Source organism: Saimiri boliviensis, chromosome 15 (genome assembly GCF_048565385.1).
Source record: "Saimiri boliviensis isolate mSaiBol1 chromosome 15, mSaiBol1.pri, whole genome shotgun sequence".
NCBI lineage: Eukaryota > Metazoa > Chordata > Mammalia > Primates > Cebidae > Saimiri > Saimiri boliviensis.
In genome coordinates, this window is record NC_133463.1 from 88,633,860 (window position 1) to 88,659,623 (window position 25,764).

At 38.3% G+C, this 25,764-nt stretch overlaps 1 protein-coding gene across 28 annotated transcripts in view; it reads right to left on the reverse strand.

Moving 5' to 3' along the window:
• PTK2 (protein tyrosine kinase 2) overlaps positions 1-25,764 on the reverse strand; it is a 353,655-nt gene that overhangs the window by 98,769 nt on the left and 229,122 nt on the right. For 10 of the 28 annotated variants that reach the window (XM_039464842.2, XM_074387195.1, XM_074387192.1 and 7 more), the window contains 6 exons: positions 17,885-17,968; positions 16,751-16,768; positions 11,227-11,283; positions 9,373-9,393; positions 7,868-7,965; positions 309-393 (listed from right to left, as the gene is read on the reverse strand). In XM_039464842.2, coding sequence (XP_039320776.1) covers positions 309-393; positions 7,868-7,965; positions 9,373-9,393; positions 11,227-11,283; positions 16,751-16,768; positions 17,885-17,968 — 363 coding nt within the window. The remainder of the gene's footprint in view (positions 1-308; positions 394-7,867; positions 7,966-9,372; positions 9,394-11,226; positions 11,284-16,750; positions 16,769-17,884; positions 17,969-25,764) is intronic. The other 18 variants (XM_074387211.1, XM_039464853.2, XM_074387210.1 and 15 more) reach the window with 5 other exon arrangements.

Here is a 25,764-nt window from a genome sequence, read left to right on the forward strand (position 1 = left end):
GCCTCCTGGGTTCAGGCAATTCTCCTGCCTCAGCCTCCTGAGTAGCTGGGATTACAGGCACGTGCCACCATGCCCAGCTAATTTTTTTTTTTTTAATATATTTTTTAGTAGAGACGGGGTTTCGCCATGTTGACCAGGATGGTCTCGATCTCTCGACCTCGTGATCCACCCGCCTCGGCCTCCCAAAGTGCTGGGATTACAGGCTTGAGCTACCGCGCCTGGCCTATTTTTCTTATTTCTTAAGAGACAGTTTGGATTTCATAGATAGAAAGTTAAATGGAGTTCAACAGAAATTTCTAGAAACTTACAGGCTTCTTGAAGAAATTTCTCTCTCACGCTGTCCGAAGTACAGTTTTTACATGTTTTAATTGCAACTGCCAAAGCTGGATTCTCCTGTGTTAGAAAAATTATAGAATCACACACACATGAAAAAAGGTTTGCTATAATTAATCAATTCATGAAAAGCTGTCTGTTTTGCAACTATGTGGGCTATGGACCAGACAGAATCAGAAAAGCCAAATCTCAAAAATGAGAGGAATACTTAAAAACATTCAATATAAAATCCCCTGAGAAAAATGGTCATGCACATGAAACATTGCATCAATTCATTTATTTATTCATTGACAAACATGCATGGAAGATACATGTTTCTGGTACTATTCTAAGTGCTTGGGATACATCGGTGAAAAGTAGAGGCAGCAGTCCCTGTACCTGTCAGGCTGACATTACAGAGAGGAACACAGACAATAAATAGTGACTTAATTACATAGTCTGTTAGAAGGTAACCGTGTTACAGAAAAGGGAGAGAGCAGATCAGGATACGGAGACCGGGATGGAGGCTGCTCTATGAGGTAGTCCTCACTGAGCAGATGAGACAAGAGCAAATAAATGAAGGAGGGAGGAGAAAGAGCTGGCTAAGGAACAGCAGGGAACAGTGCACAGCGTGCTCAAGGAGCATGAGCAAGCCAGTGAGGCTGGCACAGAGGGTGGAAGGAAGGAGGGTGAAGATGATAGAATCAGAGAGGAACGAAGGGGCCTTCAAGGCTAATAGAAAGATGTGTCTAAGCAAGTGAAATGGAGAGCCAAGGGAGGGTTTGGATAGAGGAGTACCACGGCCTAACCTAAAAATTGTGAAGGAACACTCTGCTGTGGTACTGAGAAACGGCTGCAGAGAGGCAAGGTTAGAGAAAGGGAATTCTGCAGGTGGCTACCACAGTAACTCAGGTGACAAGTGATGGTGGCTTGGACAAACATGGTAGCAGCAGAGATGGAGAGAAGGGCTGAGATTCTGGCTATACTCTGAAGCTAGGGCAAAGGTGGCTCATGACGCAGGTATGAGAGAGTCAAGTTCAGGTTTCTGACAAGAAAAACTGACAAGACGGAAGGGGAAGATCAGAAGCTCAGCTTCGGATGTAATAAGCCTGAGATGTCAGTAAGACAGCCAAGTCACACAGGCAAAATGACCAGCAGGATACTGCGACTGGTGTTCAGGAGAGAAATCTGAGCTGAAAAACAGACATCTAGAAGTAGCCTAGCCCATGTGACTGGACAAAATCACTAAGAGAGATGAGAGAGGTCCAAGGACTGCTTTGGCACTCTCCAACATGAAGAGGTAAGGGAGAAGGGTGGAAAATGTCAGAGCAGACTGAGATGGGGCAACCAAGAAGGCAGGAGACAAACCAAGAAACAGCGCTGCTCTGAAAGCCAAAAAGTCATTATGTACATTTACTATTGTCTTTCACATTACACATCATTTTATATATAATTATACATCATAACAGAGAGATAATACATTGCCATTTACATTACTACTCTCTGTTCTCCATAACTAAAATGTAAGTTTCAAGACAGCAGGTAATTTGCCTGTCTTGTTTGTCAAAAAATCCCCATTAGCATAGCATTGAGTACACTATGTGCTCAGTAAAGATCTGTAGAATAAATGAATGTTATCAATATCTTTCTTTTAAATGCAGATGCTCATTAACAAGTTAGATGTGTCATACTTTCAAAATCCCTTAAATTGTGTTTTTGCTTAACAAGTTAGCTGTCGTATATTTTCAAAATACCTTAAATACCTTTATTTATTTTAGATTTCATACTAATTGTATACTATATGTTTCCAGGAAATAAAACATTTTCAAACAAGAGAAATATGAATGGTAATATAACTGTATCATCGACTCAGGGACTGCAATCCCTTTCTTCACCTCTGGAGGAGGCATGCCCACGTGCCAGATGCCTCAAGGAAGGGCTTCAGGTTGTAATGGTGACATGGTCCCTGGAGGACAGAGTAGCCAGCTCACATAGAATGTGAACAAAAGCACAGAATACCTATCTACTAAATGTTTGAGTTTACAACCTTAGAATCATTAACCATATCTGTGCTAAAATATAACTGCTTTACTTTGAATGAGTTAGTTTTATCTTCCTTAATTAGACTGTATACTTCTTTTTTTTCTTCCTTTTTTTTCTTTTCTAGACTGCTCAGCAGGAGACTGTATACTTCCTTAGGACCATGACCATGAATTTTATTTCTAGCTTAAATATGGGGCTGGCCACATGCAACAGGTATATACGAAAACTGTATGGTTGGTATACTGCATAACTGAAATAAAATGCCCATTTTATAGAAGATCAGAGCAACAAAATCTTCCATAAGACCATAAAATGGTGCTTTATTAAGACAGTCTAAGGAAATGCAAGCAAATCACTGCTCTTTAAAGACTTAGGGTTTCAAATGAATGTTAAGCGTAGGATTCCAGAGCTGGCACATATACAAAATGCCATACGTGAGCAATCATGAGGCTCAGCCATCAGTTTGGAGAATAGGACATGTGGCTAGTGGCCTCTCAAGTGGACATCAGAGGTCTGGGAAATGCTGAACTGTTAGAGGGGCCAGTTACAGAAATCACACTGCTGGAGAATGGGTCAAGCAAAACCAGAAAATGTGCAAAGGGTTTTTCCTAAAAACTAAAAAGTTACTAATTGGTAATTACTCAAAACAGATTTTAAAAGTTTTCTGTAAAATACAGGCAATATTTAGGGGAAGAGAGAAGTTTTTCACTGTTCAATGAAAACACCACCCTGTGGCCACTATGCCAAGACAAGAGATGCACGATTAGGCTCTGAATTAATAACAGCTAGTAGACGTTTAAAATGTTTTAACAAATAAATCTAGAAGAAAGCTATTCTAGGATAAATTAAGAGAAAATTAGATTTAATAATAGATGTTTATGGCTGAGAACAATAATAATGAATAATAATGAAGAGAGAATGTGCAAGTGATCAGCAGATGCTTGAAGAAAAGAAAAACAAGCCTGGTAACCTTGCCTCATAAAAAAAAAAAATGAGTGCCAATAAGCCGCTAGATAAACTGCATGTTTACTGACTCTTAGAATGAAGGTCAAAATTCTTCAAGACTCATACAGCCCCACACATGGGCCCCTGGTGGCCCTCCTATCCTTCCCATTGTTTCCTACCCCTCTAACTCTGCAGCCACACTGGCTTTGGGATGGTGTCCTGTCCTGCCCTGCCTCACGACCTTTGCACTGGCTGTTCCTCTGCCTCGAACAGGCTTCCCCATGAGAATGCTCAGGTTCTGCTCCTTGCCTTAATTGAAAGCTCTGCTAACATGTTATCTTGTCAGAAGTTCTTTCGGACCATCCCATGTAGAACAGCATCCCCTTGTCCATGCATTGAATTTTTCTCAGACCCTCTTTTTTTTTTTTTTTTTTTTTTTTGAGACGGAGTTTCGCTCTTGTTACCCAGGCTGGAGTGCAATGGCGCGATCTCGGCTCACCGCAACCTCCGCCTCCTGGGCTCAGGCAATTCTCCTGCCTCAGCCTCCTGAGTAGCTGGGATTACAGGCACGCGCCACCATGCCCAGCTAATTTTTTGTATTTTTAGTAGAGACGGGGTTTCACCATGTTGACCAGGATGGTCTCAATCTCTCCACCTCGTGATCCACCCGCCTCGGCCTCCCAAATTGCTGGGATTACAGGCTTGAGCCACCGCGCCCGGCTTCTCAGACCCTCTTAAGATTCACTCTATGTCTTTTTTTGTCTGTCAACTTGTGCCTCTGGGAGAAGTAAGTTTTATCCCCAGCACCTAGAAACAGTAGCTGTCAGAGAGCAGACAATGGATACAAAACTGCTGAAAGAATTAACTGAATCTTAAATAAAAATGGTAGGTCCTTGCCCATGAAATTCATGCCAGGTTACATTTTGACCAATTATGAAGAATTCCTGATAAAATATCATTTGATTTTACAGAATACTAAAGAACATGTTCTAGAAAAAGGATTTATGCTAGAAACTTAAGAGAAAGGAATATATTGCACTATAAAATTAGACTCCCACATTAACAACAAAACAAACATATAAAATATACACAAGAAAGATATTTAACAGGCCTAGCACAGTGGCTCACATCTGTAATCCCAGCACTTTGGGAGGCCAAGGTGGGTGGGTCACTTGAGGTCAGGAGTTCGAGACCAGCCTGGTCAAAATGGCAAAATCCCATCTCTAATAAAAATGCAAAACTAGCCAGGTGTGGTGGCATGCGCCTGTAATCCCAGCTACTTGGGAGGCTGAGGCAGGAGAACTGCTTGAACTCGGGAGGCGGAGGTTGCGGCGAGTCGAGACTGTACTGCCGTCAGTCGTATAAAAGTATAGCACACACAATTACACAGAGTACATAATATTGTATTTTTTTCTGATAAACTACACTTTTAATTGTTATCTTAGCGTATACTCCTATTTACTGAGATAGAGTCTTACTCTGTTGTCCAGGCTGGAGTGCAGTGGTGTGAACAAAACTAACTATAGCCTTGACCCCTTGGGATCAAGTGATCCTCCCTCAGCCTCCCAAGCAGCTGAGACTACAGATGTGTACCACCAGGCCAGATTAACTTTTAAATTTTTGTTTGAGACAGGGTCTTACTATGTTGCCCAGGCTGGTCTTGAACTCCTGAGTTCAAGCAATCCTCCTGCCTCAGTCTCCAAAGTGCTACGATTACAGGCATGAGTCACTGCACCAGCCCCTTCTACTTACAAAACAAAACAAAACAAAAACCAGTTAACTGTAAAATAGACTCAGGCAGAGCCTTTTGCAGGTATCCAGAAGGAGGCATTTCTGCTCTAGGAGATGACATCTCCATAGGTATTACCGCCTCTGAGGACCTTCCAGTGGGATAAGGTATAGAGGTCAAAGACAGTGATGTGGATGATCCCTACCTTGTGTATGCCTAGCTTAATGTATGTGTTTTTGTCTTAGTTTTTAAGAAAAACGTTTAAAAAGTTAAAAAATTTAAATTAATTAAAGCTTATAGAACAAGGATATAAATACTTTACATGGCTGTACAAGTGTTTTTGTTTTAAACTAAGTATTACTGCAAGAGTCAAAAAGCTTAAACAATTACAAGATTCATGATGTAAAAAAGTTACAGTAAGCTAAGGTTAATTTAGTATTTAAAATGTTTCTAAAATAAATTTAGTGTAGCCAAAGTGTACAGTGTTTATAGTCTATAGTAGTGTATAGTAATAATCTAGGCCTTCATATTTACTCATCGACTCACCCAGAGTAACTCCTAGTCCTGCAAGCTCCATATATGGTAAATGCCCTATATGACTGCAACATTATTTTATATGTTATACTGCATTTTTATAGTACTTTTTCTGTATTTAGATATAAGAATACCAAGTGCTACAACTGCCTACAGTATTCAGGACAGTAACATGTGGTACAGGTTTGTAGCCTAGGAACAATAGGCTATTTATATTGAATAGCCTAGGTGTGTAGTAGCCTAGACCATCTATGTTTGTGTAAGTATACGTGTAATGTTTGCACAGTCAGGAAATTGTCTAATGACGCATTTCTCAGAAAGTATCCCCATCATTACACGTGGCACATGATCATACTATTAGTCTAAAATTTCATTAAAAAAAATCACCAATCTAATTTAAAAAGACATGCAATAACAGATGCTGCTTAAGATGTGGAGATTTGCATTCTTATACACTGCTGCTAGTAATGTAAAATGGTACAGCTGTGTTGTAAATCATTTTGGCAGTTCATCAAAAAGTTAAGCATTCCAGCCAAGGCAACATCATGGAACCCTGTCTCTAAAAAAAAATAACTAGCTGGGCATGGTGGCACACACTTGTAGTTCCAGCTACCTGGTAGGCTGAGGTGGGAGGACCACTTCAGCCTGGGAGGTTGAGGCTGCAGAGAGCCACGATTGTACCACTGTACTCCCTTGGTAAGACCCTGTCCTCAAAAAGAGAAAAAAAAAACGAAACAGAAAAAGTTGGCTGGTTCAGTGGCTCATGCCTGCAATCCCAGTACTTTGGGAGGCCAAGGCAGGAGGAACATCTGAGTCTAGAAGTTTTAGTCATGTGTGGTGGCACTTGTCTGTAGTCCTAGTTATGTGGGAGGATGACTTGAGTCCAGAAAGTCGAGGCCGCAGTGAGCCATGATCGCGTCACTGCACTCCAGCCTGACTGACAAAAGCAAGACCTTATAGCCATTTTTACCCTCCCAAAACACTGACACACACCCACACCCACATCCACACACTCTCTGTCACACCCACTCTCTCTAACAATTTACACACACACACACACACACACACACACACACACACATAAATGTATCTCTTTTGTATATACCTGCTAGTGGAATTGCTTCATCTTATGGTAACTATTGTTTTACACAATAAATATACACACACACACACACACACACACACACACATAAATGTATCTCTTTTGTATATACCTGCTAGTGGAATTGCTTCATCTTATGGTAACTATTGTTTTACACAATAAATATATACATATATATACACACACACACACACACACACACACATATATGTACATATAAAAACATATCCACAGAAAAATTTGTGTATGAATGTTCACAAAAACATTTTAATAGTCAAAAAGTGGCAACAATCCAAATATTCATCAACTGATGAATGGATAAACAAAAGGTGGTATATAACTATACAAAAGCATTATTTGGCAATAAAAAGGAATGACGTGCTGATACATTCTGCAACATAGATGAACCTTAAAAACATTATGCTAAGTGAAAGAAGCCAATAGTTAAAAAAAACATATATTATGAGATTCATTTATATAAAATGTCCAGAATATACAAATCTGTAGAGATAGAAAGTGAATGAGTGGTTGCCAGAGGCTGGGGAAGGGTGGAATGGGAAGTAACTGCTAATGGGTATAAAGTTTATTTTTGAGGTGAAGAAAATGTTCCAAATTCACTGCAGTGATAGCTACACAACTCTGTGAATATACTGAAATGCACTGAACTGTACACTTTAAGAGTGAACTTCGTAGTAAGCAAATGATACTTTTATCAAGCTATTATTGAGGCAACCATTTTTAAAATTTATTGATCTCTTCTGGAAGGTAAATTGGGGCAAATTAACATTTCTTTCTCAAAAATGCAGGTAAATAAGCATACTGGCTATTTCTGACTCTCATCTGATTTGTTAATTCTATCCAAAGAACAGTCGTTTATGGAAACTATTACTGATGACAAAGGCTAAAAGAGATCAAAATGGATAAAACACAGGCCCAGTCTTGTAGGAGCTAATGTTGCCATTTTTTGGTTTCTGAATATGCCAAGTAAAAGATATTTATGAAGACATTATATCTTTTGTAATTATAATACATAATAATTTTGGTTTCTGAATATGCCAAGCATAAGCTGACATTTATAAGATATTGTATCTTCTGTAAATATTAGTACCTAGAAGAACTAAAAACTCATGAAGACGAAAAAAGCAATTTAAACTTAATTAGCCAAAATTAGTCTAGTTGTTTGGTAGTCTTAAAAGACTTACTGGACTGATATAAACGCCTTGATGTACATCTCCAAATTGGCCTTCTCCAATACATCGTCCAAGTTCTATTCTTTCTCTTTGAATCTCATAATCTCTGGCTGCAAAACATAATTCACACATCATTAAATACTTAAGTACAATGTTCGAAATATAGAAATAACACGACATATTTCTTGATCATCCATAAATAAAAGTTTCATCTGTGGCACATCAATCTATGAAAATGCTTTAAACAGAGTGGAATTCTCTTAAACAGTATTTTAACAGGAATTCATGTAATTAGTTAGGGTATTAGAAGAACTATCAAAACAGTGAGTTCTACTAAAGGTAGATATTTTTCATGTTGCTCCTAGGAGTTTTAAAATTTCTGGTTTATTTTATATCTATTTGATAGTTTTCTAAATAATTGCTCCAACTATTAAATTATATGCTTAATTATTAAGAGCTATTAGTTTAGGTATTAATATATGAAGGCTATAAAAGCACAGTTATTTAAAGCATTTTACAAATAACTACAGTTTGTAAATATGGAAGTAACGTAAAATTATGTCATAAGAAAACTTTATATTTTGAAAGTTTAAGAGTTTTCCACTTCATGATAATCCTATCTCTATATTACTCATGGAGCTAAAAGAGTTTAAAGAGGTAGTTTCTAAGAACTAATTTCAAAATTAGATGACTCAGAATCAAGGTTGGACATATCAACATTATAAATCATAAATATTTTTTACTTTTGAGACCATGTGTCTCAATATATAGTTATTATAATTTATATAAAAATTGATTATTTAGGTTTTTGAGGCACATGGAAAGAAAACGTCCAATAGGAATGTAATTGTTTCAATTACAACTCATTTAGCTACTTGGTATTTTGATTTATTTCACTCATCTCCATAGGTTATCACATATATATTCCACTAGTATAATCACCAATGAAATACACCAAGAGCCAGATATTTTTTTTTTTTTGAGACGGAGTTTAGCTCTTGTCACCCAGGCTGGAGTGTGATGGCGCGATCTCGGCTCACCGCAACCTCCGCCTCCTGGGTTCAGGCAATTCTCCTGCCTCGACCTCCTGAGTAGCTGGGATTACAGGCACGTGCCACTATGTCCAGCTAATTTTTTTGTATTTTCAGTAGAGACAGGGTTTCACCATGTTGACCAGGATGGTCTTGATCTCTTGACCTCGTGATCCACCCGCCTCGGCCTCCCGAAGTGCTGGGATTACAGGCTTGAGCCACCGCGCCCGGCCCCAAGAGCCAGATATTTTTACATGTTCCCCCTGGTTTATCAAATTATAAGTACAGAACATTCAACCCCAAATTTAGGTAGTTATTTTCCTCTTTAAAATCACTTTAGCCAGTAGTTCCACTGATTTAACAGTATGAGTAAACCAATGACAAATAGTTTAAAAATAAAAGTTAACCAAAAACCGAAACATCCCACTATCACTCCAGAGGTGGCAATTGCAAGCAAATGCAGTTAATTTAAAGGAATCCTGTTACCTTCATCTATTCCATAGCTTTCTGTATTGCAATTAAGAGAGAAAAAAAATTGAAGACCTTGCTTAGAAATAACTAACAGCAATTAGGTTAACAACACAAACTTGAAGAGAATATTTCAATAATACTTAATATTTAAAATATTTTAAGTACAAACATGAATTTAAAAAAAGAACTAAATATAAGTAAAAACTAAATATCCTCAAGTTTACTCAGTGTTAGTTAAACAATGCTTTTAAGTTCCTATCTCATCATTTCCTATTACTTATTTTTTGTGGGATATGAATGAAAGCCATGTTGAACATTTACCACTCAACTATAAATAAATATATAAATAAAAATGGGATCATCTGCAGAAATGTACAAGTGACTATACAGCTAATCAAACAAGTAAGGAAGTTTGTTTGTTTTTCCTCCCTGAGACAGGGTCTCACTCAGTTGCTCATGCCAAAGTACAGTGGTGCAATCAGGGCTCACTGCAGCCTCGACCTCAGAGGCTTAAGCAATCCTTGCACTTCAGCCTCCTGAGTAGCTGAGACAACAGGCGTGTGCTACCATGCCTGACTAATTTATTTTGTGTTTTTTTTTTGTAGAGATGGGATCTTGTTATGGTTACCTAGGCTGGTGATGTACTCTTAGACTTGAACAGTTCTCCCGCCTCTCTCTCCCAGTGCTGAGATTACAGATGTGAGCCACCATCCCTGGCCAAAAAGTTAAACCTAAGTTTAAACATTTTTTCCAAATTGATACTGGCAATCAAAATGTATACACAAGTTTCAGCTCTGTCCTCTTTCCAATCATTCTCTATTCAAGAAGCTCTTGAAAGGGGTCCGCCGGGCAAAGCACACATCTGAAAAGCAACACTGGGTAATTTCTCTGCATTTTGGTAATGCTTCTTCAATGTATACAGAAAATCCAAATAAGAATATTTATACAATAGAATAAGGCACCTGTAATATTTATTTTACAAATATATATAGCTGTACTGAAATCAGGACATTCAGATTTTGAATTAACTACTAAGACTTCTGAGGACTCTTTAAAAGGCAGGTTTAATTTTTTTTTTAATACTCAAGTCCATACTGTTTGGAAAATTTTAAAAATTAAAATAAGAAAATGAAATTTAAAATAATTTTTTATGCAAATAAAATTTCAAGAGTTCGTCTAATTCAAAATCTGGAGACTACATACTCCAACATGAGACCTAAAACTTTCCTTAATCAACAAGCTGCCCACCACAGAGAGATGTAGAATCTTGACATTTCCAGGCTGAATGAAGGTGAAGAGTTCTGTTTCTCTCCCCATACCTCCTACCCCTGAGGTGTACAGATTGACAATGGTTAGAAGCTATTTGTATTGGTTAGTCAATGGCAACAAAGAATAAACCATTTCAAGGGGGAAAATGCAAATCTTTGAATGTATGTTGTGTGAATGTGTGGGTATATATGTGTGTATGTATATGTATTATATATATATATCTGTGTGTGTGTATATATATATATATATATAATGTATATGTATACACACACATTCACATACATATATACTTAACTAATAATACTAATTTTCTACAGATAGAAAATACCCTAATCAATAAAGGTTCCATTATGATACAGTCAGAAAACAAGATTACAGAAATCCTGTAACTTAACATTATTACAGACATTTGAGTTTTAGGCTTCTGACCTTAGAGTGGGCACATGTAATACAGAATGGTAAAGGTTGAAAGAGTATTTCTGTTCAATACCTAAGGAACTATAAAAAATGGCTCTAAAAAGACAGTAAGAATCAAAAACTTTTAAATGCAAGGAGGGATCTGTGAAGTCTGAGCAAGAACAAAATAAGAAATGTACTTACTTGAGGGCATGGTGTAAGTATCTTCTTCATCTATAATCTCAGCATAATCATCTGTTTCTGCAGGAAAAGAAACACAACTGTTGAAAGAGGTTAAATATCTGACCTCCTGGTATTTCATATAATTAAAATAGGCAAAACAGTCTGCTTAAATCCTCTACTATGCTGAAATATTCTTAAAACACTATTACTCAAATTTTGCTCATACATGAGTCATTTATGGAAATAAAAGTGACATCATTGTCCAATATGTTATAATACACAGACTTGTTTATCAGAGAGCAAACAGGGCTAACAGAGAAAGCCCTTGTAAAAAAACAGAAAGACATGAAACAACTATGCATATGCTTCAAATTAACCAATCTGTACCAACTGCAAAACTCTTCCTCAACTACACCAAATACATGTTTAAAACTATAATTGTCTACTGGCATTTCTCCAAATAAGACTGGTATCTCCAAAACACAGTATCTGATTTTATTAACAATTAGTCTTGAGACCATAATCTGCATGGAACCTTTAGAAAATAATGGCAGCCCCACTTTTTAGATTAACTGTGTTAATTCATTCCATTTGCTCAGGGTTGAGAAATGTAACCCAGGAATTTATTTCCTAACTTTTAAACTCAGATACTTCAAGAGTAGGCATTAACGTCAAAAGGGTAAAAGATCTTTAAAAAAAAAAAAAGCATATTAAATAAAAAATAAGCAGCATATTAAAATGATAATTTCTGTATCATGTCAAGAAGTTCCAATGTTTCTACTGACTCCTTTTGGGCAATATAGCAACTTAAAAGTCCACCAGTATATTAATGGGAAATTTAAAAATACCCATCTGAAGAAAACAGTCACTCGTGTAGGTAACAACTATACTGAAAAATCACTTCAGCCTTGTCTTTTTTCTCTTTCTGGAAAAAGAAAAATCTTTAGTTGCTCCATGTATAAGGGTTTTAACTGCTAGGCCATTCTCATGAGTCATAAATCAGGGACAGTACTTTGTGATGCATCTTTTCCAAGGAGCTCTATTTTGATATTTTGACCTGGCATCCCTGTTTAACACCAGAGAAACGAAAGGCTATGAGTTCTTGCTTCTATGCTGCCTTATTATTGCATTCAGATATTAAAGGTATAGAATTCAAAGAAAACAGAGAATATATGTGGTTTACAGTCACTGGGATATCTATCTTTCCACATACTACTATGGTAATGACTGAGATCAAATCTACAAATGGAAGAATTCGCTTCTTATTATGTAATCATCATTGAAAGTGATTACAGTAAAAATAAAAAAGGTTTTGCAAGCCGAACATAACAAAAATCAATTCTCTTTAAGACAGTTATTATTCGTAAACTATTCCTAAGTTCTATATGACAGGTGGATAATCTATATTATTCTTCTATGTTTGTAAGCAGTAATACTCATAACATTAAAAAAGTTTTAATAGACTCCAAATCGTACATTATTTTATTTCTGTACTTCTCCCTCTTAATCTGTTTACAGGGAATACAGGTATTGATCGACTTACGACCCATGCAACTTACGACCATTCGACTTTATGACCACAATCGCTAGCCACGACTGCTCTGTGTCTGGCAGCACAAACGTTGCCCAGCAGGGCGTACGACAGTGCAGATCAGCTTCCGGCAGCACTACCATCTCCGCGTGCACCATTTCAACTGTGCATATAGCCTACTCAACTTACGACCAAATAGTGTTACCACCGTTTCGCGGTCCCGACTGTGGTCGTAAGTCGAGCACTACCTGTACTAAGAACAGTTCAATTGGCATCTGTAGGCCTATAGCTCTGCTTCTGTTTAAGATGGCTTATCAAAAGAACCTATGAAAGAAAATTTGGGGATGGAAGGGAGCTGCTAACACACTTACAACAAAAAAAACTGAGCAGGGGAGGAATCTACTCTAATAGCTAAGGCAACAGAAGCCACACAAATGGCCATCTGCAATCATTTCTTTGGATTCCATAACTTAACATGCTCAACTTTGTGATGCTCTGTTCAGAAAATGAATGCAACTAAAGCTGCTTTTCCACACAACAGCCCTAGCACCCTCACTGCCTCCTTTCATATAAAGCATGCGCCTTTAGAAGTAGGACACATGGGTTGACGCTGCTGCAGCAGGATTTTGGGAGAGAGTACTACTCAAACTCTGAACCTCTGCTTCCCTGCCCCAATTGCCCTGTTCTCCAAGCTGCCGAAGAGTCTCGACAACCCTGTATGTAGCTCATGGTGTTACTAAGTAGATGGTCTGCACTTGTCACCATAGGTACCACAGCTTCATATGGCTGCAGGGCTTCATTAAAAGCCTGTTCTGAAGGCCATGTCTATCAGGTGACAGGCATCTATCGCCTTAATGAAGAAGGGCATAAAGTTGCTGCTAACAGCAGTGACAGTGACCTCCCACTGAGAGCTTTACCATGCACCAAAACTTCTGTTGGCCCAGAGCCAATTCTGGTTTTAGCCACCTATTCAGAGATCGCTCCTCAAACTAATTTGCCCCATCCCATTGTTCTTAATCATGTTCCTCATTACCTATAACCACCTGATAGAATTTTGTTTCCTGTGAACCGTATGCCCGCGTCTCCAGAATGGAATAACCACCAGAGTGAAACTTTCATGTATCTTGCTTATCACTGTGTCCTCAGCAGCTAAAACAGTGCTGAGCACAGAGAAGGTCCTCAAGAAACATTCTAAACTAAACGAATGAATGCACTGCAGCAATCAGTAAAGGAAGTCTATACCCCTAGGAAACTCAGGCAAAGGATTTAACCTGTGTGAGGCATCACAGAAGTGAACAGCAGAGCTGCAATACATGCAACAAAAACCACAAGCACATTTGGGGGAAACTGAGCTTTGGAAGTCACTTCACCTGGCAATGCTTCAGCTGTGCCCTCGTGGGTAAAATAACATCCACCTTGCAGGGTTGTTACGAGGATTACAGGAGACACAACAGAAAGCTGAGATGTGCCCTGCACATAACAGACCATCAAGAAACAGTAGCTCCTCTTTTTGTTTTGCTTCTTCTGAGGGCTCTCTGAAAAGGACCTGGCAGTTGAGGGTCTAGGATTCTTATGTGCTGATATTCTCAGTCAATCTTTTCAGTTTGACAGCAGTCTTTCAAGGACTGTCTCATTTTATAGAATCCTCAGCAGAGATACCAACCTCTAAACTAATTGTGAAGAAGTAAAAATAAACAGGCTGATATGTATCAGGCTAGCACACATTGTGGAAAATATCAAGCTGCATACATTTCAATTAATTCATACAATCACAAGAGAAAACCTGTAATTTTTTTTTTTTTTTTTTGAGCTGAGTTCTACATAAAATCTTCGGGAATGTATCAAAGCTGTCTGGGAATTACTTGTATTTGGAGTGCAGCTGTGTATACTCTGATGCAATGTAAACAGAGAATTCATGGAGTAAAATCAACAATGTTGCAGGTACATGGATCTGCAAAAGTTTATAATCTTTTATATATATAGTGGTAACACCTGGTGTATACTTCCAAAAATTCCTTTTTTTTTTTTTTTTTTTTTTTTTTTTTTTGAGACAGGGTCTTGCTCTGTCACCTAGGGTGGAGTACAGGGGTGCAATCCTGACTCACTGCAGCCTTCACCCCCTAGGCTTAAGTGATCCTCCCAAATCAGTCTCCCAAATAGCTGGGACTGCAGGCACACACCACGATGCCTGCTAATTTTTTGTACGTATGTAAAGATGGGGTTTTGCCATGTTGCGCATGCTAGTCTTGAACTCCTGGGCTCAAACGGAATCCCAGAATGCTGGGATTTGGTCTGAAAGGGTCTGGCAATTGAGGGTCTAGGATTTTTGTGTGCTGATACTGTCAATCTTTTCGGTTTGACAGCAGTCCTTTGAGGACTGTTTCATTTTATAAAACCCTCAGTAGAGATACCAATCTCTAAAATAATTGTGGAGTAAAAATAAATAGGCTAATATATAATTACCACCTTAGACTTAATTCAAAAGATAAGAAAAATATAAAGAAAAAAGGAAACAGGTTCAAAGACCTGGGCACAAATGAAGATAGGTCTGCGTTCTATATTTAACAATAACAATGACTACTAATTCCATTATTAAGGGCTTACCATATACTAGATGCTGTTGTAAATAATTACATATATTGTCATTTAATCCTCAGCAAAATTCTTTGAGGTTGTACTATGATCAACATCCCTATTTCATAGGCAAGAAACTGCTGCATACACAGGCCTTACTGACCAAGACCAAGTGATTACTCTTAAGGCTCAGCTCAGCTTACTCACCTGTAAAATGGGGTTAAGTACACTTGCCCTGGCTAATTAATAATATAGAGAAATCAATGGGTGGGGAAAATACATGAAAATATTTGCAGACATTTATCTAAATTTTGATGCTTAAAGAGTAATCCTCACAACCACCACTTGAGATCTCTCCCAGATGAAGACCCAAGAGATGAAGCAATTTGCTCATGATCCTTCAGGTAATCAGCTGCTGACTGGATGGGCTGTGGAAAAAGGGCAAGGCTGGAGCCTAAGACCTAACCTTCCCTCTAGCAGCCTTAGAGTCTCTGTTACTCCTTTGATCAACAGCTTTCTCATCAGCAAAACAGTGAGGACAATAGCCAGTGATATTCTGACTGACTGCTGAGAGAATCAGATATCCAGTCAGAAAAGTGCTCATGTGCAGAAAGCTCTCAATATTATCACAGAATCAATCTAAAAATGAAGCTCAAACCTCTGACTTCAAATCCCGTGAAGAACATGCACTTTGGAGACCTTTTACTACAACTGTTTAGCTCATGACACTCAAGTTATCAATTATCTCTATCCTATTAACAAAAATGAACATAGGTGAAATCTTCAGTAAAAGCATTTTTAATTTAATCAGGAGGAAAAAATGCAATTCCTTCTTAATTTTATTTTATAAAATCTTACTCCTTTAGTATAAAAGAGGATCAAGTTTCATGGAAGCAGTGTATGAAGTAGATGGGAAACATAAGACATTAAATGTAATTTTAAATTTTTAAATTTCTACCTTAAGTGCTATTAATTGAAAAAACAATTACCTTATTGCTGATATTTCCCTAATTATGTTAGTTTCTGGGAGTCTTTAAAATCACTTTTCATTCTTTCCTTCTACTACCTCATTCCCAAACTAATAATTATTACATAAATACTATACTTGGAAAATAGTGTATGGATCTCTCTCATTATAGCTTTCAAATGTTACTCATTTTACTTTTGACATTTTTTAAGAACTCTCAAAGTTTTAATAATGAAATATAAAAAATTTACTAGGAATACATACAACTCAAATTGCTAAAATGTGATTAAAAAATTGATAGCTATCCTTTCTGTGCCAAAGCCCTAGCAATTTTTAAGATATCATTTTTGCATACCATTTTGTACTTGGTTCTGTTGGATCAAAAGCACATTTTGCCTTTCACTGAATACTAAATTATATTTCCATAAATAATTATCTCATAGCAGTAACACATATGTGAAAATAAATATTACCGTCCCCACTAATTTCATCTGCAGATCCAGGTGGCATGCAAAGAAAGGGAAGTAGGGAACAGAGGGAGGGAGAGATAGGAAGGAAAAGAGGGAAGAGAGGGGAAAACACTATTAAAATGACAAGTAAATCAAAAGGTAAGAAAAAAAATCCCACCCCCCACCCCCCACAGGGTTTAATTCAAAAGATGAAGACAGACTGTAGTGGTAGTATGTTTACTTGAATTTGAGGGCATTATGCCAAGTTTTAAGCTGTCAGTGTATTACATGAAGTTACACACCAGTATTACAGAGTGTAAACTGGATTCTGCCACAGTAAGCAAATTTGACTGAGTCTTACAATTAAGTTTTAAAAATGGTTTCTACCTTCCTCAGAGGGAATTTGTGTCCCCTGAGACAAAAATGCAAACAAACTAGTCATTAATGTGTATGTTTAGCTATATGAAGGAAATAAGCCCTCACTAAGCCCATTCCAATGAGCCACTGGGATTTAAATATCACATAGTAGATGTAGGCCAGGTCCACTATTATAAACTGCGGGGAGTGCAGTACTTGAAGTTCTGCTAACAACTGAGGTTCCCATTTAAGTATGCACAGAACAAATTTTGTTCTGAATAGTTTGGAGAAATTACTGTTTCAGTTATTACAAATATAATCTTTGCTTTCCTAGAAAATGCTCCAAATGGCATAGCTGCCTTTACTATGCAGCAGCCCTAAATATCTGTTCCTAAAGCATGAAGAGCAGATAACTATGGGGTCACTCTGACCATTCTTCATTCAGTTGCATGCTATATTAGGAAATCCATGATGCAAAAAGTGTGATCCTGCTGACCTCTGTGGGAAAACACTGAAACAACACAAATGAAACTGAGAAGCAACTTCTTGCCCTGTCATGCATTTAAAAACCAGCAGACAAACAAAAAATCTATTCAAGAGAGTAACCCAAAGACAGACAAAAACCCCTGCCCCTACCCCAACCCCCTTATTGCTTCTGAACAATAAACAGCACATACACTAATATTCAATAAAGCTATGATCTATTCAGGATAATCTATAAGCATCGAGTTAGAGTTAGTTTCTCTGGAGTGATCTGGTTAAAAGGAGAGCCTGTGCAAATATGAGTGCAGAGTGCAGTACCCGTAGAAGGAGGATCATGGGAACAGAAGACCAAAGGGAGAAAGCGCCTAGCTTTCTTAACTTTATGTTGGCAGTGACTGACTCCTTTATAAAGAGGCAAGAGAGGAAAGAAAAAAATAGAAACAAATTATTTCAATACAAAAGACAACTTTTGTTACAGTTTAAGGCTTATCTATAAAAACAGATACAAAATTGCAATGCTTTTATTTTGACTATTGGCATGCCTTATTTCTTACTATGACTGACTTGAGTTTTAAAAAACATACTAATATTTAAAAATGTAATCCTGTAGATTAGCACTAGATACAGAAACAAGACGTAAGACTCTCTCAGCTCTGTAGAGCCAGCCAATTGAACAATCAGATATTTTTCCAAATGACATTTAAAGCAAAAATCAAAGACCAATAAATAATTCAAGACTCCTGTGAACATTTAACATTGAACCATAAAGAAAAAAAAATAGCAGATCTTGATTTGTGAAAGAGTTTTATGAACAACTTCCCCCAAATCATTAGCAATGACACACAGCTCTTGAGTTACATACTTTACATAAATTACCTTAACATAAAAATTGGTGATGAGGATCTTTGAAAACACAGGTTGCAAAACCTCTACTAGCATTACTGATTCATTTCGCTCACTCATTCATGTACTCAAAACCAATTTTAGAGTCAAAAAGCTGGATCAGTAGGACACATCTCAGCTCTCCAAAAGCATACAGAAAAAATGAGAAAACAAGCAGCAATTACAGTATGGTAATGGCAATAGTGGACAAGTGTGAAAGTGAAGTCAAAGCAAGGGATGCAGGGATATAGCCCTTTAAGATGTAGCAGTCAACATATGACAGACACAGGTAACATCAACATTTAACTGCATACTCACAGAGTATCATCAAGAAAGATCAGAAGTATGGGCCCAGAAAGAACAAGGGTCAGGACTGTTTGCCCATCAACATGGTAACAATCTTATTGACATTGTCGACATATTAGGAACAGAAATGAGAACAGAAATGCACTCTTCTGTAATATTTTTCAAATAGTATGCTTTGATCCTAGTAACATTTACTGACAATTTCATCTTATTGACTTGAAAAGACACTTTACACACTAAATTTCTGGACTTCATATACCATGGCCCTAGAGTAAAAGCATAAACTGGTCTCTCAGTTAAGAAGATGGGCCTGCCGCCTGTGTAACATAGCAAGACTCTTGTCTTTTTTAAAACATTCAAAAATTAGCCAGGTGTGGTGTCGTGCACCTGTGGCCCCAGATACTCAGGAGGCTGAGGTAGGAGGACTGCTGCAGCTGGGACGTAGAGTCTGGACCACAGAAGCAGAGCCTCTAAACTCCAGCCTGGTGACAGAAGCAGTGTCTCAATAAAAAAAATGGGCCTGACAACTGGATGCACTGTGTGATGTGGGATGGGATTTTGAACTGGGGAAGGGAAAGACCAGGAAGCAATATTGATACGGGCCATTATTGGGATGAAATAAGAATTTGGACTCTGGATAAGAGCATTTCTTCAGTATTAAATTTCCTGATTTTGATAATTATACTCTGATCATATAAGACAGTATCTTTGGTCTTCAGAAACACACTGAAATGTTTATAAGGGGCACCATGTCTATAACTTGCTTTCACATGGTCCAAGGGAAAAACTAACAACAACAACAAAAATAACAACAAAAAATCTATAGAGTGATAAAGTGAGCCAAAGTATAAACATACAGAACTGGAGGAAAGGACATGTGAGACATCACATTACTATTCTTACAACCATTCTCCAAGCATAAAGTTGCAGAAAAATAAAAAATACATGGAACACCAGCTCTGGAGCCAGACAGTTTGGATTCAAATACTGGCTCAATTACTCATTCTGACCTTGGAAATATTGCTCAATTTCCGTTCCTTAGTTTTCCTATTTGTAAAGTGGGGTCTAACAGAAGCTACCTCCAGTAAAAAGGTGGGGAGAGGATTCCATGGGATTCCCTGGACACCTGGAACAGAGTGGCCACTCCACAAGTGCCAGCTATTCTTATTTTTCTACTGTTCATTTCCTAACTGGACTGAATATTCTTTATACTAACTTGCAAAATGACTTAAAAAAAAAAAGTATAACTCTTCCTACCAAAATTATACTAGGTGAGGCAGATGAAGAGTTGGGAGTGAGAAGGGGGAGGTGGCACTGAGAAGCACTCAGTGAGGTACCTGAGGGCCAGAATGTCTAAGACCTCTTAGCTCATGGTAAGGGCACTGGTTTTTATTCCAAATGACATCAAGAGCAAATGGAAGTAAGAGAGACATCGTCTGTCATTTTTCAAAGGCTTCCTGGGAGCCTTCTAAAAGGGAATAGATAGGTTTGCAATAATTTGAGAGACTGAGATAAATCTGAACCAGCGCATTCACATAGAAAGTTGGACTAGTGAGAAACGAGAATTGCTCAGAGCAGCCTGAGGTCTAGGTCTGCAAAATTTTTTAGTACCAAAGAGGCAGGAGTGTGGGGCTTCAGTCATGCCCACCTCACCCATATCCTGTATCCAGGCCCACAGCAATTGTTGAAAGGGATTTTGTTTTTAATGAGTGGTCTTACCCATTATCTTCACATTTTTAGAATTTGTGATACAATGCAGAAACACTCTTTTCCTTTAAAAACCCCACTTGTGGCCGGGCGCAGTGGCTCAAGCCTGTAATCCCAGCACTTTGGGAGGCCGAGGCGGGTGGATCACGAGGTCGAGAGATCGAGACCATCCTGGTCAACATGGTGAAACCCCGTCTCTACTAAAAATACAAAAAATTAGCTGGGCATGGTGGCTCGTGCCTGTAATCCCAGCTACTCAGGAGGCTGAGGCAGGAGAATTGCCTGAACCCAGGAGGCGGAGGCTGCAGTGAGCCGAGATCGCGCCATTGCACTCCAGCCTGGGTAACAAGAGTGAAACCCCGTCTCAAAAAAAAAAAAAAAAAAAACCCACTTGTAACTGCTACTAATCAGAACATATATTCAAGGTAACTCAACCTATGTTCTGGTCCCCCCACCAAAAAAAACCCTCTATACTTGTATTATTTTGGCTCTTTTTTTTTTCTTTAGGGCGACATATCTGGCTTAAGTCAGCAGGATGTGGTGACTTCTTCCTGAACACCAGGCATTTCTCTCTCTGAAAGCAGCGCCTGGTATGAGCAGAAACCCACAGTCCCATCAGGTGTTACGGTGAGTTCTCCTGAATACAGACCTCTCTTATTTAAGGTCTATATTTTATTTGGGCTGTTTTTGAAACCCTCTCTTTGCTTTCAGATCAAGGGCTTTGGTTTCCTGTATCTCTGGACAGGAACTGAGTAAGGAGCTTTGCCTTCTCCACCTCTGCCTAAGGGCAAGAGGTCTGGGTTATGCACTGGTCTAGCACCAGTGGTTTCATTTCTTTTGCCTAAGATTACACAGCATACTTTAAAAATAGCAGCTGCTTTCTACTTGTTATAATTCAGATTTGTCTTTTCATTTCTGGCCATTCCTATTAATTCCAAATCGAAAGATGCATGAGGGTGATTTATGCTCATTAACAGCACACCTTAACCCTAAAGACATTTCTGGCATTGGTCACTTTTGAAAAGTTCTTGAATTATGAGAAATCAAAACCTGAGCACGTTTTTAAGGGACAACCTCCTTCAGAAACACCAGCTGGTTTTACTAGATGTCCCCTTGCAAATATCTAGGGGCTTTCTATTTTTCCTGGCTGAAGTCTGATAAGAGATTTGAAAAGTATCTTAAAAGCTCCATGGTCAGAAGTCAGCTTACTTAAAAGCTGATACTCAGCCTATAATTCTTTTTGGGATAAAAACATTCTATGTTTGCTCTTTTGGATACTCTCTCTGGGATTTTTTTTTTTTCCACAAACTAAAACTGCCTTTTAAAAATGTTTTATCCCTGTTTGTTTCCTATCTTATTGGCATGATTTTTTTGCAAAAAAAAAACAAAAAAAACAAAAACAAAAATACAAATGTCAAACTCCACTGGCCTTTTAGAAAGCTTAACATATCTCCAAACTGGCTCCTCCAAGTCTTGTTCTTCCATCTCTTTCCATTTCTGCTCATTCCCTTTGCCATCTTTGATACCACATAGGAGACTTCGAGTAGCCCCAAGAATCCTTGAGTCGATTTGCCTCAAATTCTTTCTTGAGCCAGATCTAAGGACCCTCTTTTGGGGTCTGGATCAGAACCCCTTTCAGGTAACACCATGGTATTTCCCCTTTTTGGGGGGAACCAGGAATCCATGTAAAAGTGGGGGTCTGGGGACTGCTGGCAAGACGGCCGAATAGGAACAACTCTGGTCTGCAGCGCTCAGCCACATTGACCCAGAAGGTGAGTGATTTCTGCATTTCAAACTGAGGTACCCTGTTCTTCTCACTGGGACTGGTTAGATAGTGGGTGCAGCCCAAGGAGGGCGAGCAAAGGAACAAAACTGGATGGAGAATGAGTTTGATGAATTAACAGAAGTAGGCTTGAGAAGGTGGGTAAGCTTAGCTCCTCTAAGCTAAAGGAGCATGTTCTAACCCAATGCAGGGAAGCTAAGAACTTTGATAAAAGGTTACATGAATTGCTAACTAGAATAACCAGTTTAGAGAAGAATATAAATGACCTGATGGGGCTGAAAATCACAGCAGGAGAACTTCATGAAGCATACACAAGTATCAATAGCTGAACTGATCAAGCAGAAGAATGAATATCAGAGACTGAATATCAACTCAATGAAATAAAGTGAGAAGACAAGATTAGAGAAAAAAAGAGTAAAAAGAAATGAACAAAGCCTCCAAGAAATATGGAACTATGTGAGAAGACCAAATTTACATTTGATTGGTGTACATGAAAGTGATGGGGAGAATGGATCCAAGTTGGAAAACATTCTTCAGGATATTATCCAGAACTTCCCCAACCTAGCAAGGCAGGCCAATATTCAAACTCAGGAAATAGAGAGACCACAAAGATACTCCTTGAGAAGAGCAACCCAAAGACACATAATTGTTGATTCACCACAGATGAAAAGAAGGAAAAAATGTTAAGGGCAGCCAAAGAGAAAGGTCAGGTTACCCATAAAGGGAAACCCATCAAACTCACAGCAGATCTCTGAGCAGAAACCCAACAAGCCAGAAGACAGTGGGAACCAATATTCAACATTCTTAAAGAAAAAAATTTTCAACTCAGAATTTCATATCCAGCCAAACTAAACTTCATAAGTGAAGGAGAAATAAAATCCTTTCCAGACAAGCAAATGCTGAGAGATTTTGTCACCACCAGTCCTGCCTTACAAGAGCTCCTGAAGGAAGCAGGACACATGGAAAGGAACAACAGGTACCAGCCACTGCAAAAACATACCAAATTGTAAAGACCATCATCACTATGAAGAAACTGCATTAACTAATGGGCAAAATAATCAGCTAGCATCATCATGGTAGAATCACAATCACATGTAACGATATTAACCTTAAATGTAAACGGGCTAAAGGCCCCAATTAAAACACACAGACTGACAAATTGGATAGAGAGTCAAGAACCATCAGTATACTGTATTCAGGAGACCCATCTCACATGCAAACACACACATAGGCTCAAAATAAAGGGATGGAGGAATATTTAAACAGACGGAAGGCAAAAAAAAAAAAAAAAAAAAAAAAAAAAAAAACAGGGACTGCAATCCTAGTCTCTGATAAAACAGTCTTTAAACCAACAAAGATCAAAGGAGCAAAAGGCATTACATAATGGTAAAGGGATCAATGTAACAAGAAGAGCTAACTATCCTAAAAATGTATGCACCAAATACAGGAGCACCCAGATTCATAAAGCAAGTTATTAGAAACCTACAAAGAGACTTAGACTCCCAAACAATAGTGGGATACTTTCAAACCCCACTGTCAAATAGATCAATGAGACAAAAATTAACAAGGATATCCAAGACTTGAACTCAGCTCTGGGCCAAGCGGACCTAATAAACATCTACAGAACTCTCTACCCCAAATCAATGGAATATACATTCTTCTCAGTACCACATTGCACTTACTGGTTTTTGTGTGTGTGTGTGTGTGTGTGTGTGAGACAGAGTCCCCCTCTCTCGCCAACTGGAGTGCAGTTGGTGCAATCTCGGCTCACTGCAACCTCTGCCTCCCAGGTTCAAGCAATTCTCCTGCCTCAGCCTCCCAAATAGCTGGAACTACTGGTGCACGCTGCTGTACCTGGCTAATTTTTGTATTTTTAGTAGAGACAGGGTTTCACCATGTTGGTCAGGATGGTCTTGATCTCCTGACCTCGTGATCTGCCCACCTCAGCCTCCCAACATGCTGGGATTATAGGCATGAGCCACTGAGCCTGGCCCACATTGTACTTACTCTAAGATTGACCATATAGTTGGAAGTAAAACACTCCTCAGCCACAGCAAAAGAAAGGAAATCATAACAAACAGTCTCTCAGACCACAGAGCAATCAAATTAGAACTCAAGATTAAGCAACTCAAAAACCACACAATAATCTGCTCCTGAACAACTACTCAGTAAATAACGAAATTAAGGCAGAAACAAAGATGTTCTTTGAAACCAGTGAGAACAAACACACAACGTACCAAAATATCTGGGACACATTAAAGCAGTGTGTAGAGGGAAATTCAAACAGTCCATGGTAAAAATTCAACAATCTTTCATGCTAAAAACTCAATAAACTAGGTATGGATGGAATGTATTTCAAAATATTTAAGAGCTATTTATGACAAACCCACAGCCAATATCATACTGAATGGGCAAAAACTGGAAGCATTCCCTTTGAAAACCAGCACAAGACAAGAATGCCCTCTCTCACCACTTCTATTCACCATAGTATTGGAAGAGGATGCCCTCTCTCACTACTCTTATTCAACATAGTATTAGAATATCTGGCCAGAGCAATCAAGCAAGAGAAAGAAATAAAGGGTATTCAACTGGGAAAAGAAGGAATTCAAACTGTCTCTGTTTACAGATGGTATGATTGCATATTTAGAAAACCCCATCATCTCAGCCCATTATCTCCTTAAGTTGACAGCAACTTCAGCAAAGTCTCAGGATACAAAATCAATGTGCAAAAATCACAAGCATTCCTATACAATAATAACAGACAAACAGAGAGCCAAATCAGGAGTGAACTCCCATTCACAACTGCTACAAAGAGAATAAAATACCTAGGAATACAACTTACAAGGGACGTGAAGGACCTCTTCAAGGAGAACTACAAACCACTGCTCAAGCAAGTAAGAGATGACATGAACAAATGGAAAAACATTCCATGCTCATGGAGAGGAAGAATCAGTATTGTGAAAATGGCCACGCTGCCCAAAGTAATTTATAGATTCAATGCCCTTCCCATCAAGCTACCACTGACTTTCTTTACAGAACAGGAAAATACTACTTTAAATTTTATATGGATCCAAAAGAGAGCCTGCATAGCCAAGAAAATCCTAAGCAAAAAGAACAAAGCTAAGGCATCACATTACCTGACTTCAAATTATACTACAAGGCTACAGTAACAAAAACAGCATGGTACTGGTACCAAAACAGATATATAGACCAATGGAACAGAACAGAGGCCTCAGAAATAATACCACACATCTACAATCATCTGGTCTTTGACAATCCTGACAAAAGCAATGGGGAAAGAATTTCCTATTTAATAAACGATGTTGGGAAGACTGGCTTACCATATGCAGAAAGCTGAAACTGTAACCCTTCTGTACACCTTACACAAAAATTAACTCAAGATTGATTAAACACTTAAATCTAAGACCTAAAACCATAAAACCCCCCCAGAAGAAAACCTAGGCAATGCCATTCAGGATACAGGCATGGGCAAGGACTTCATGACTAAAACAATGGCAAA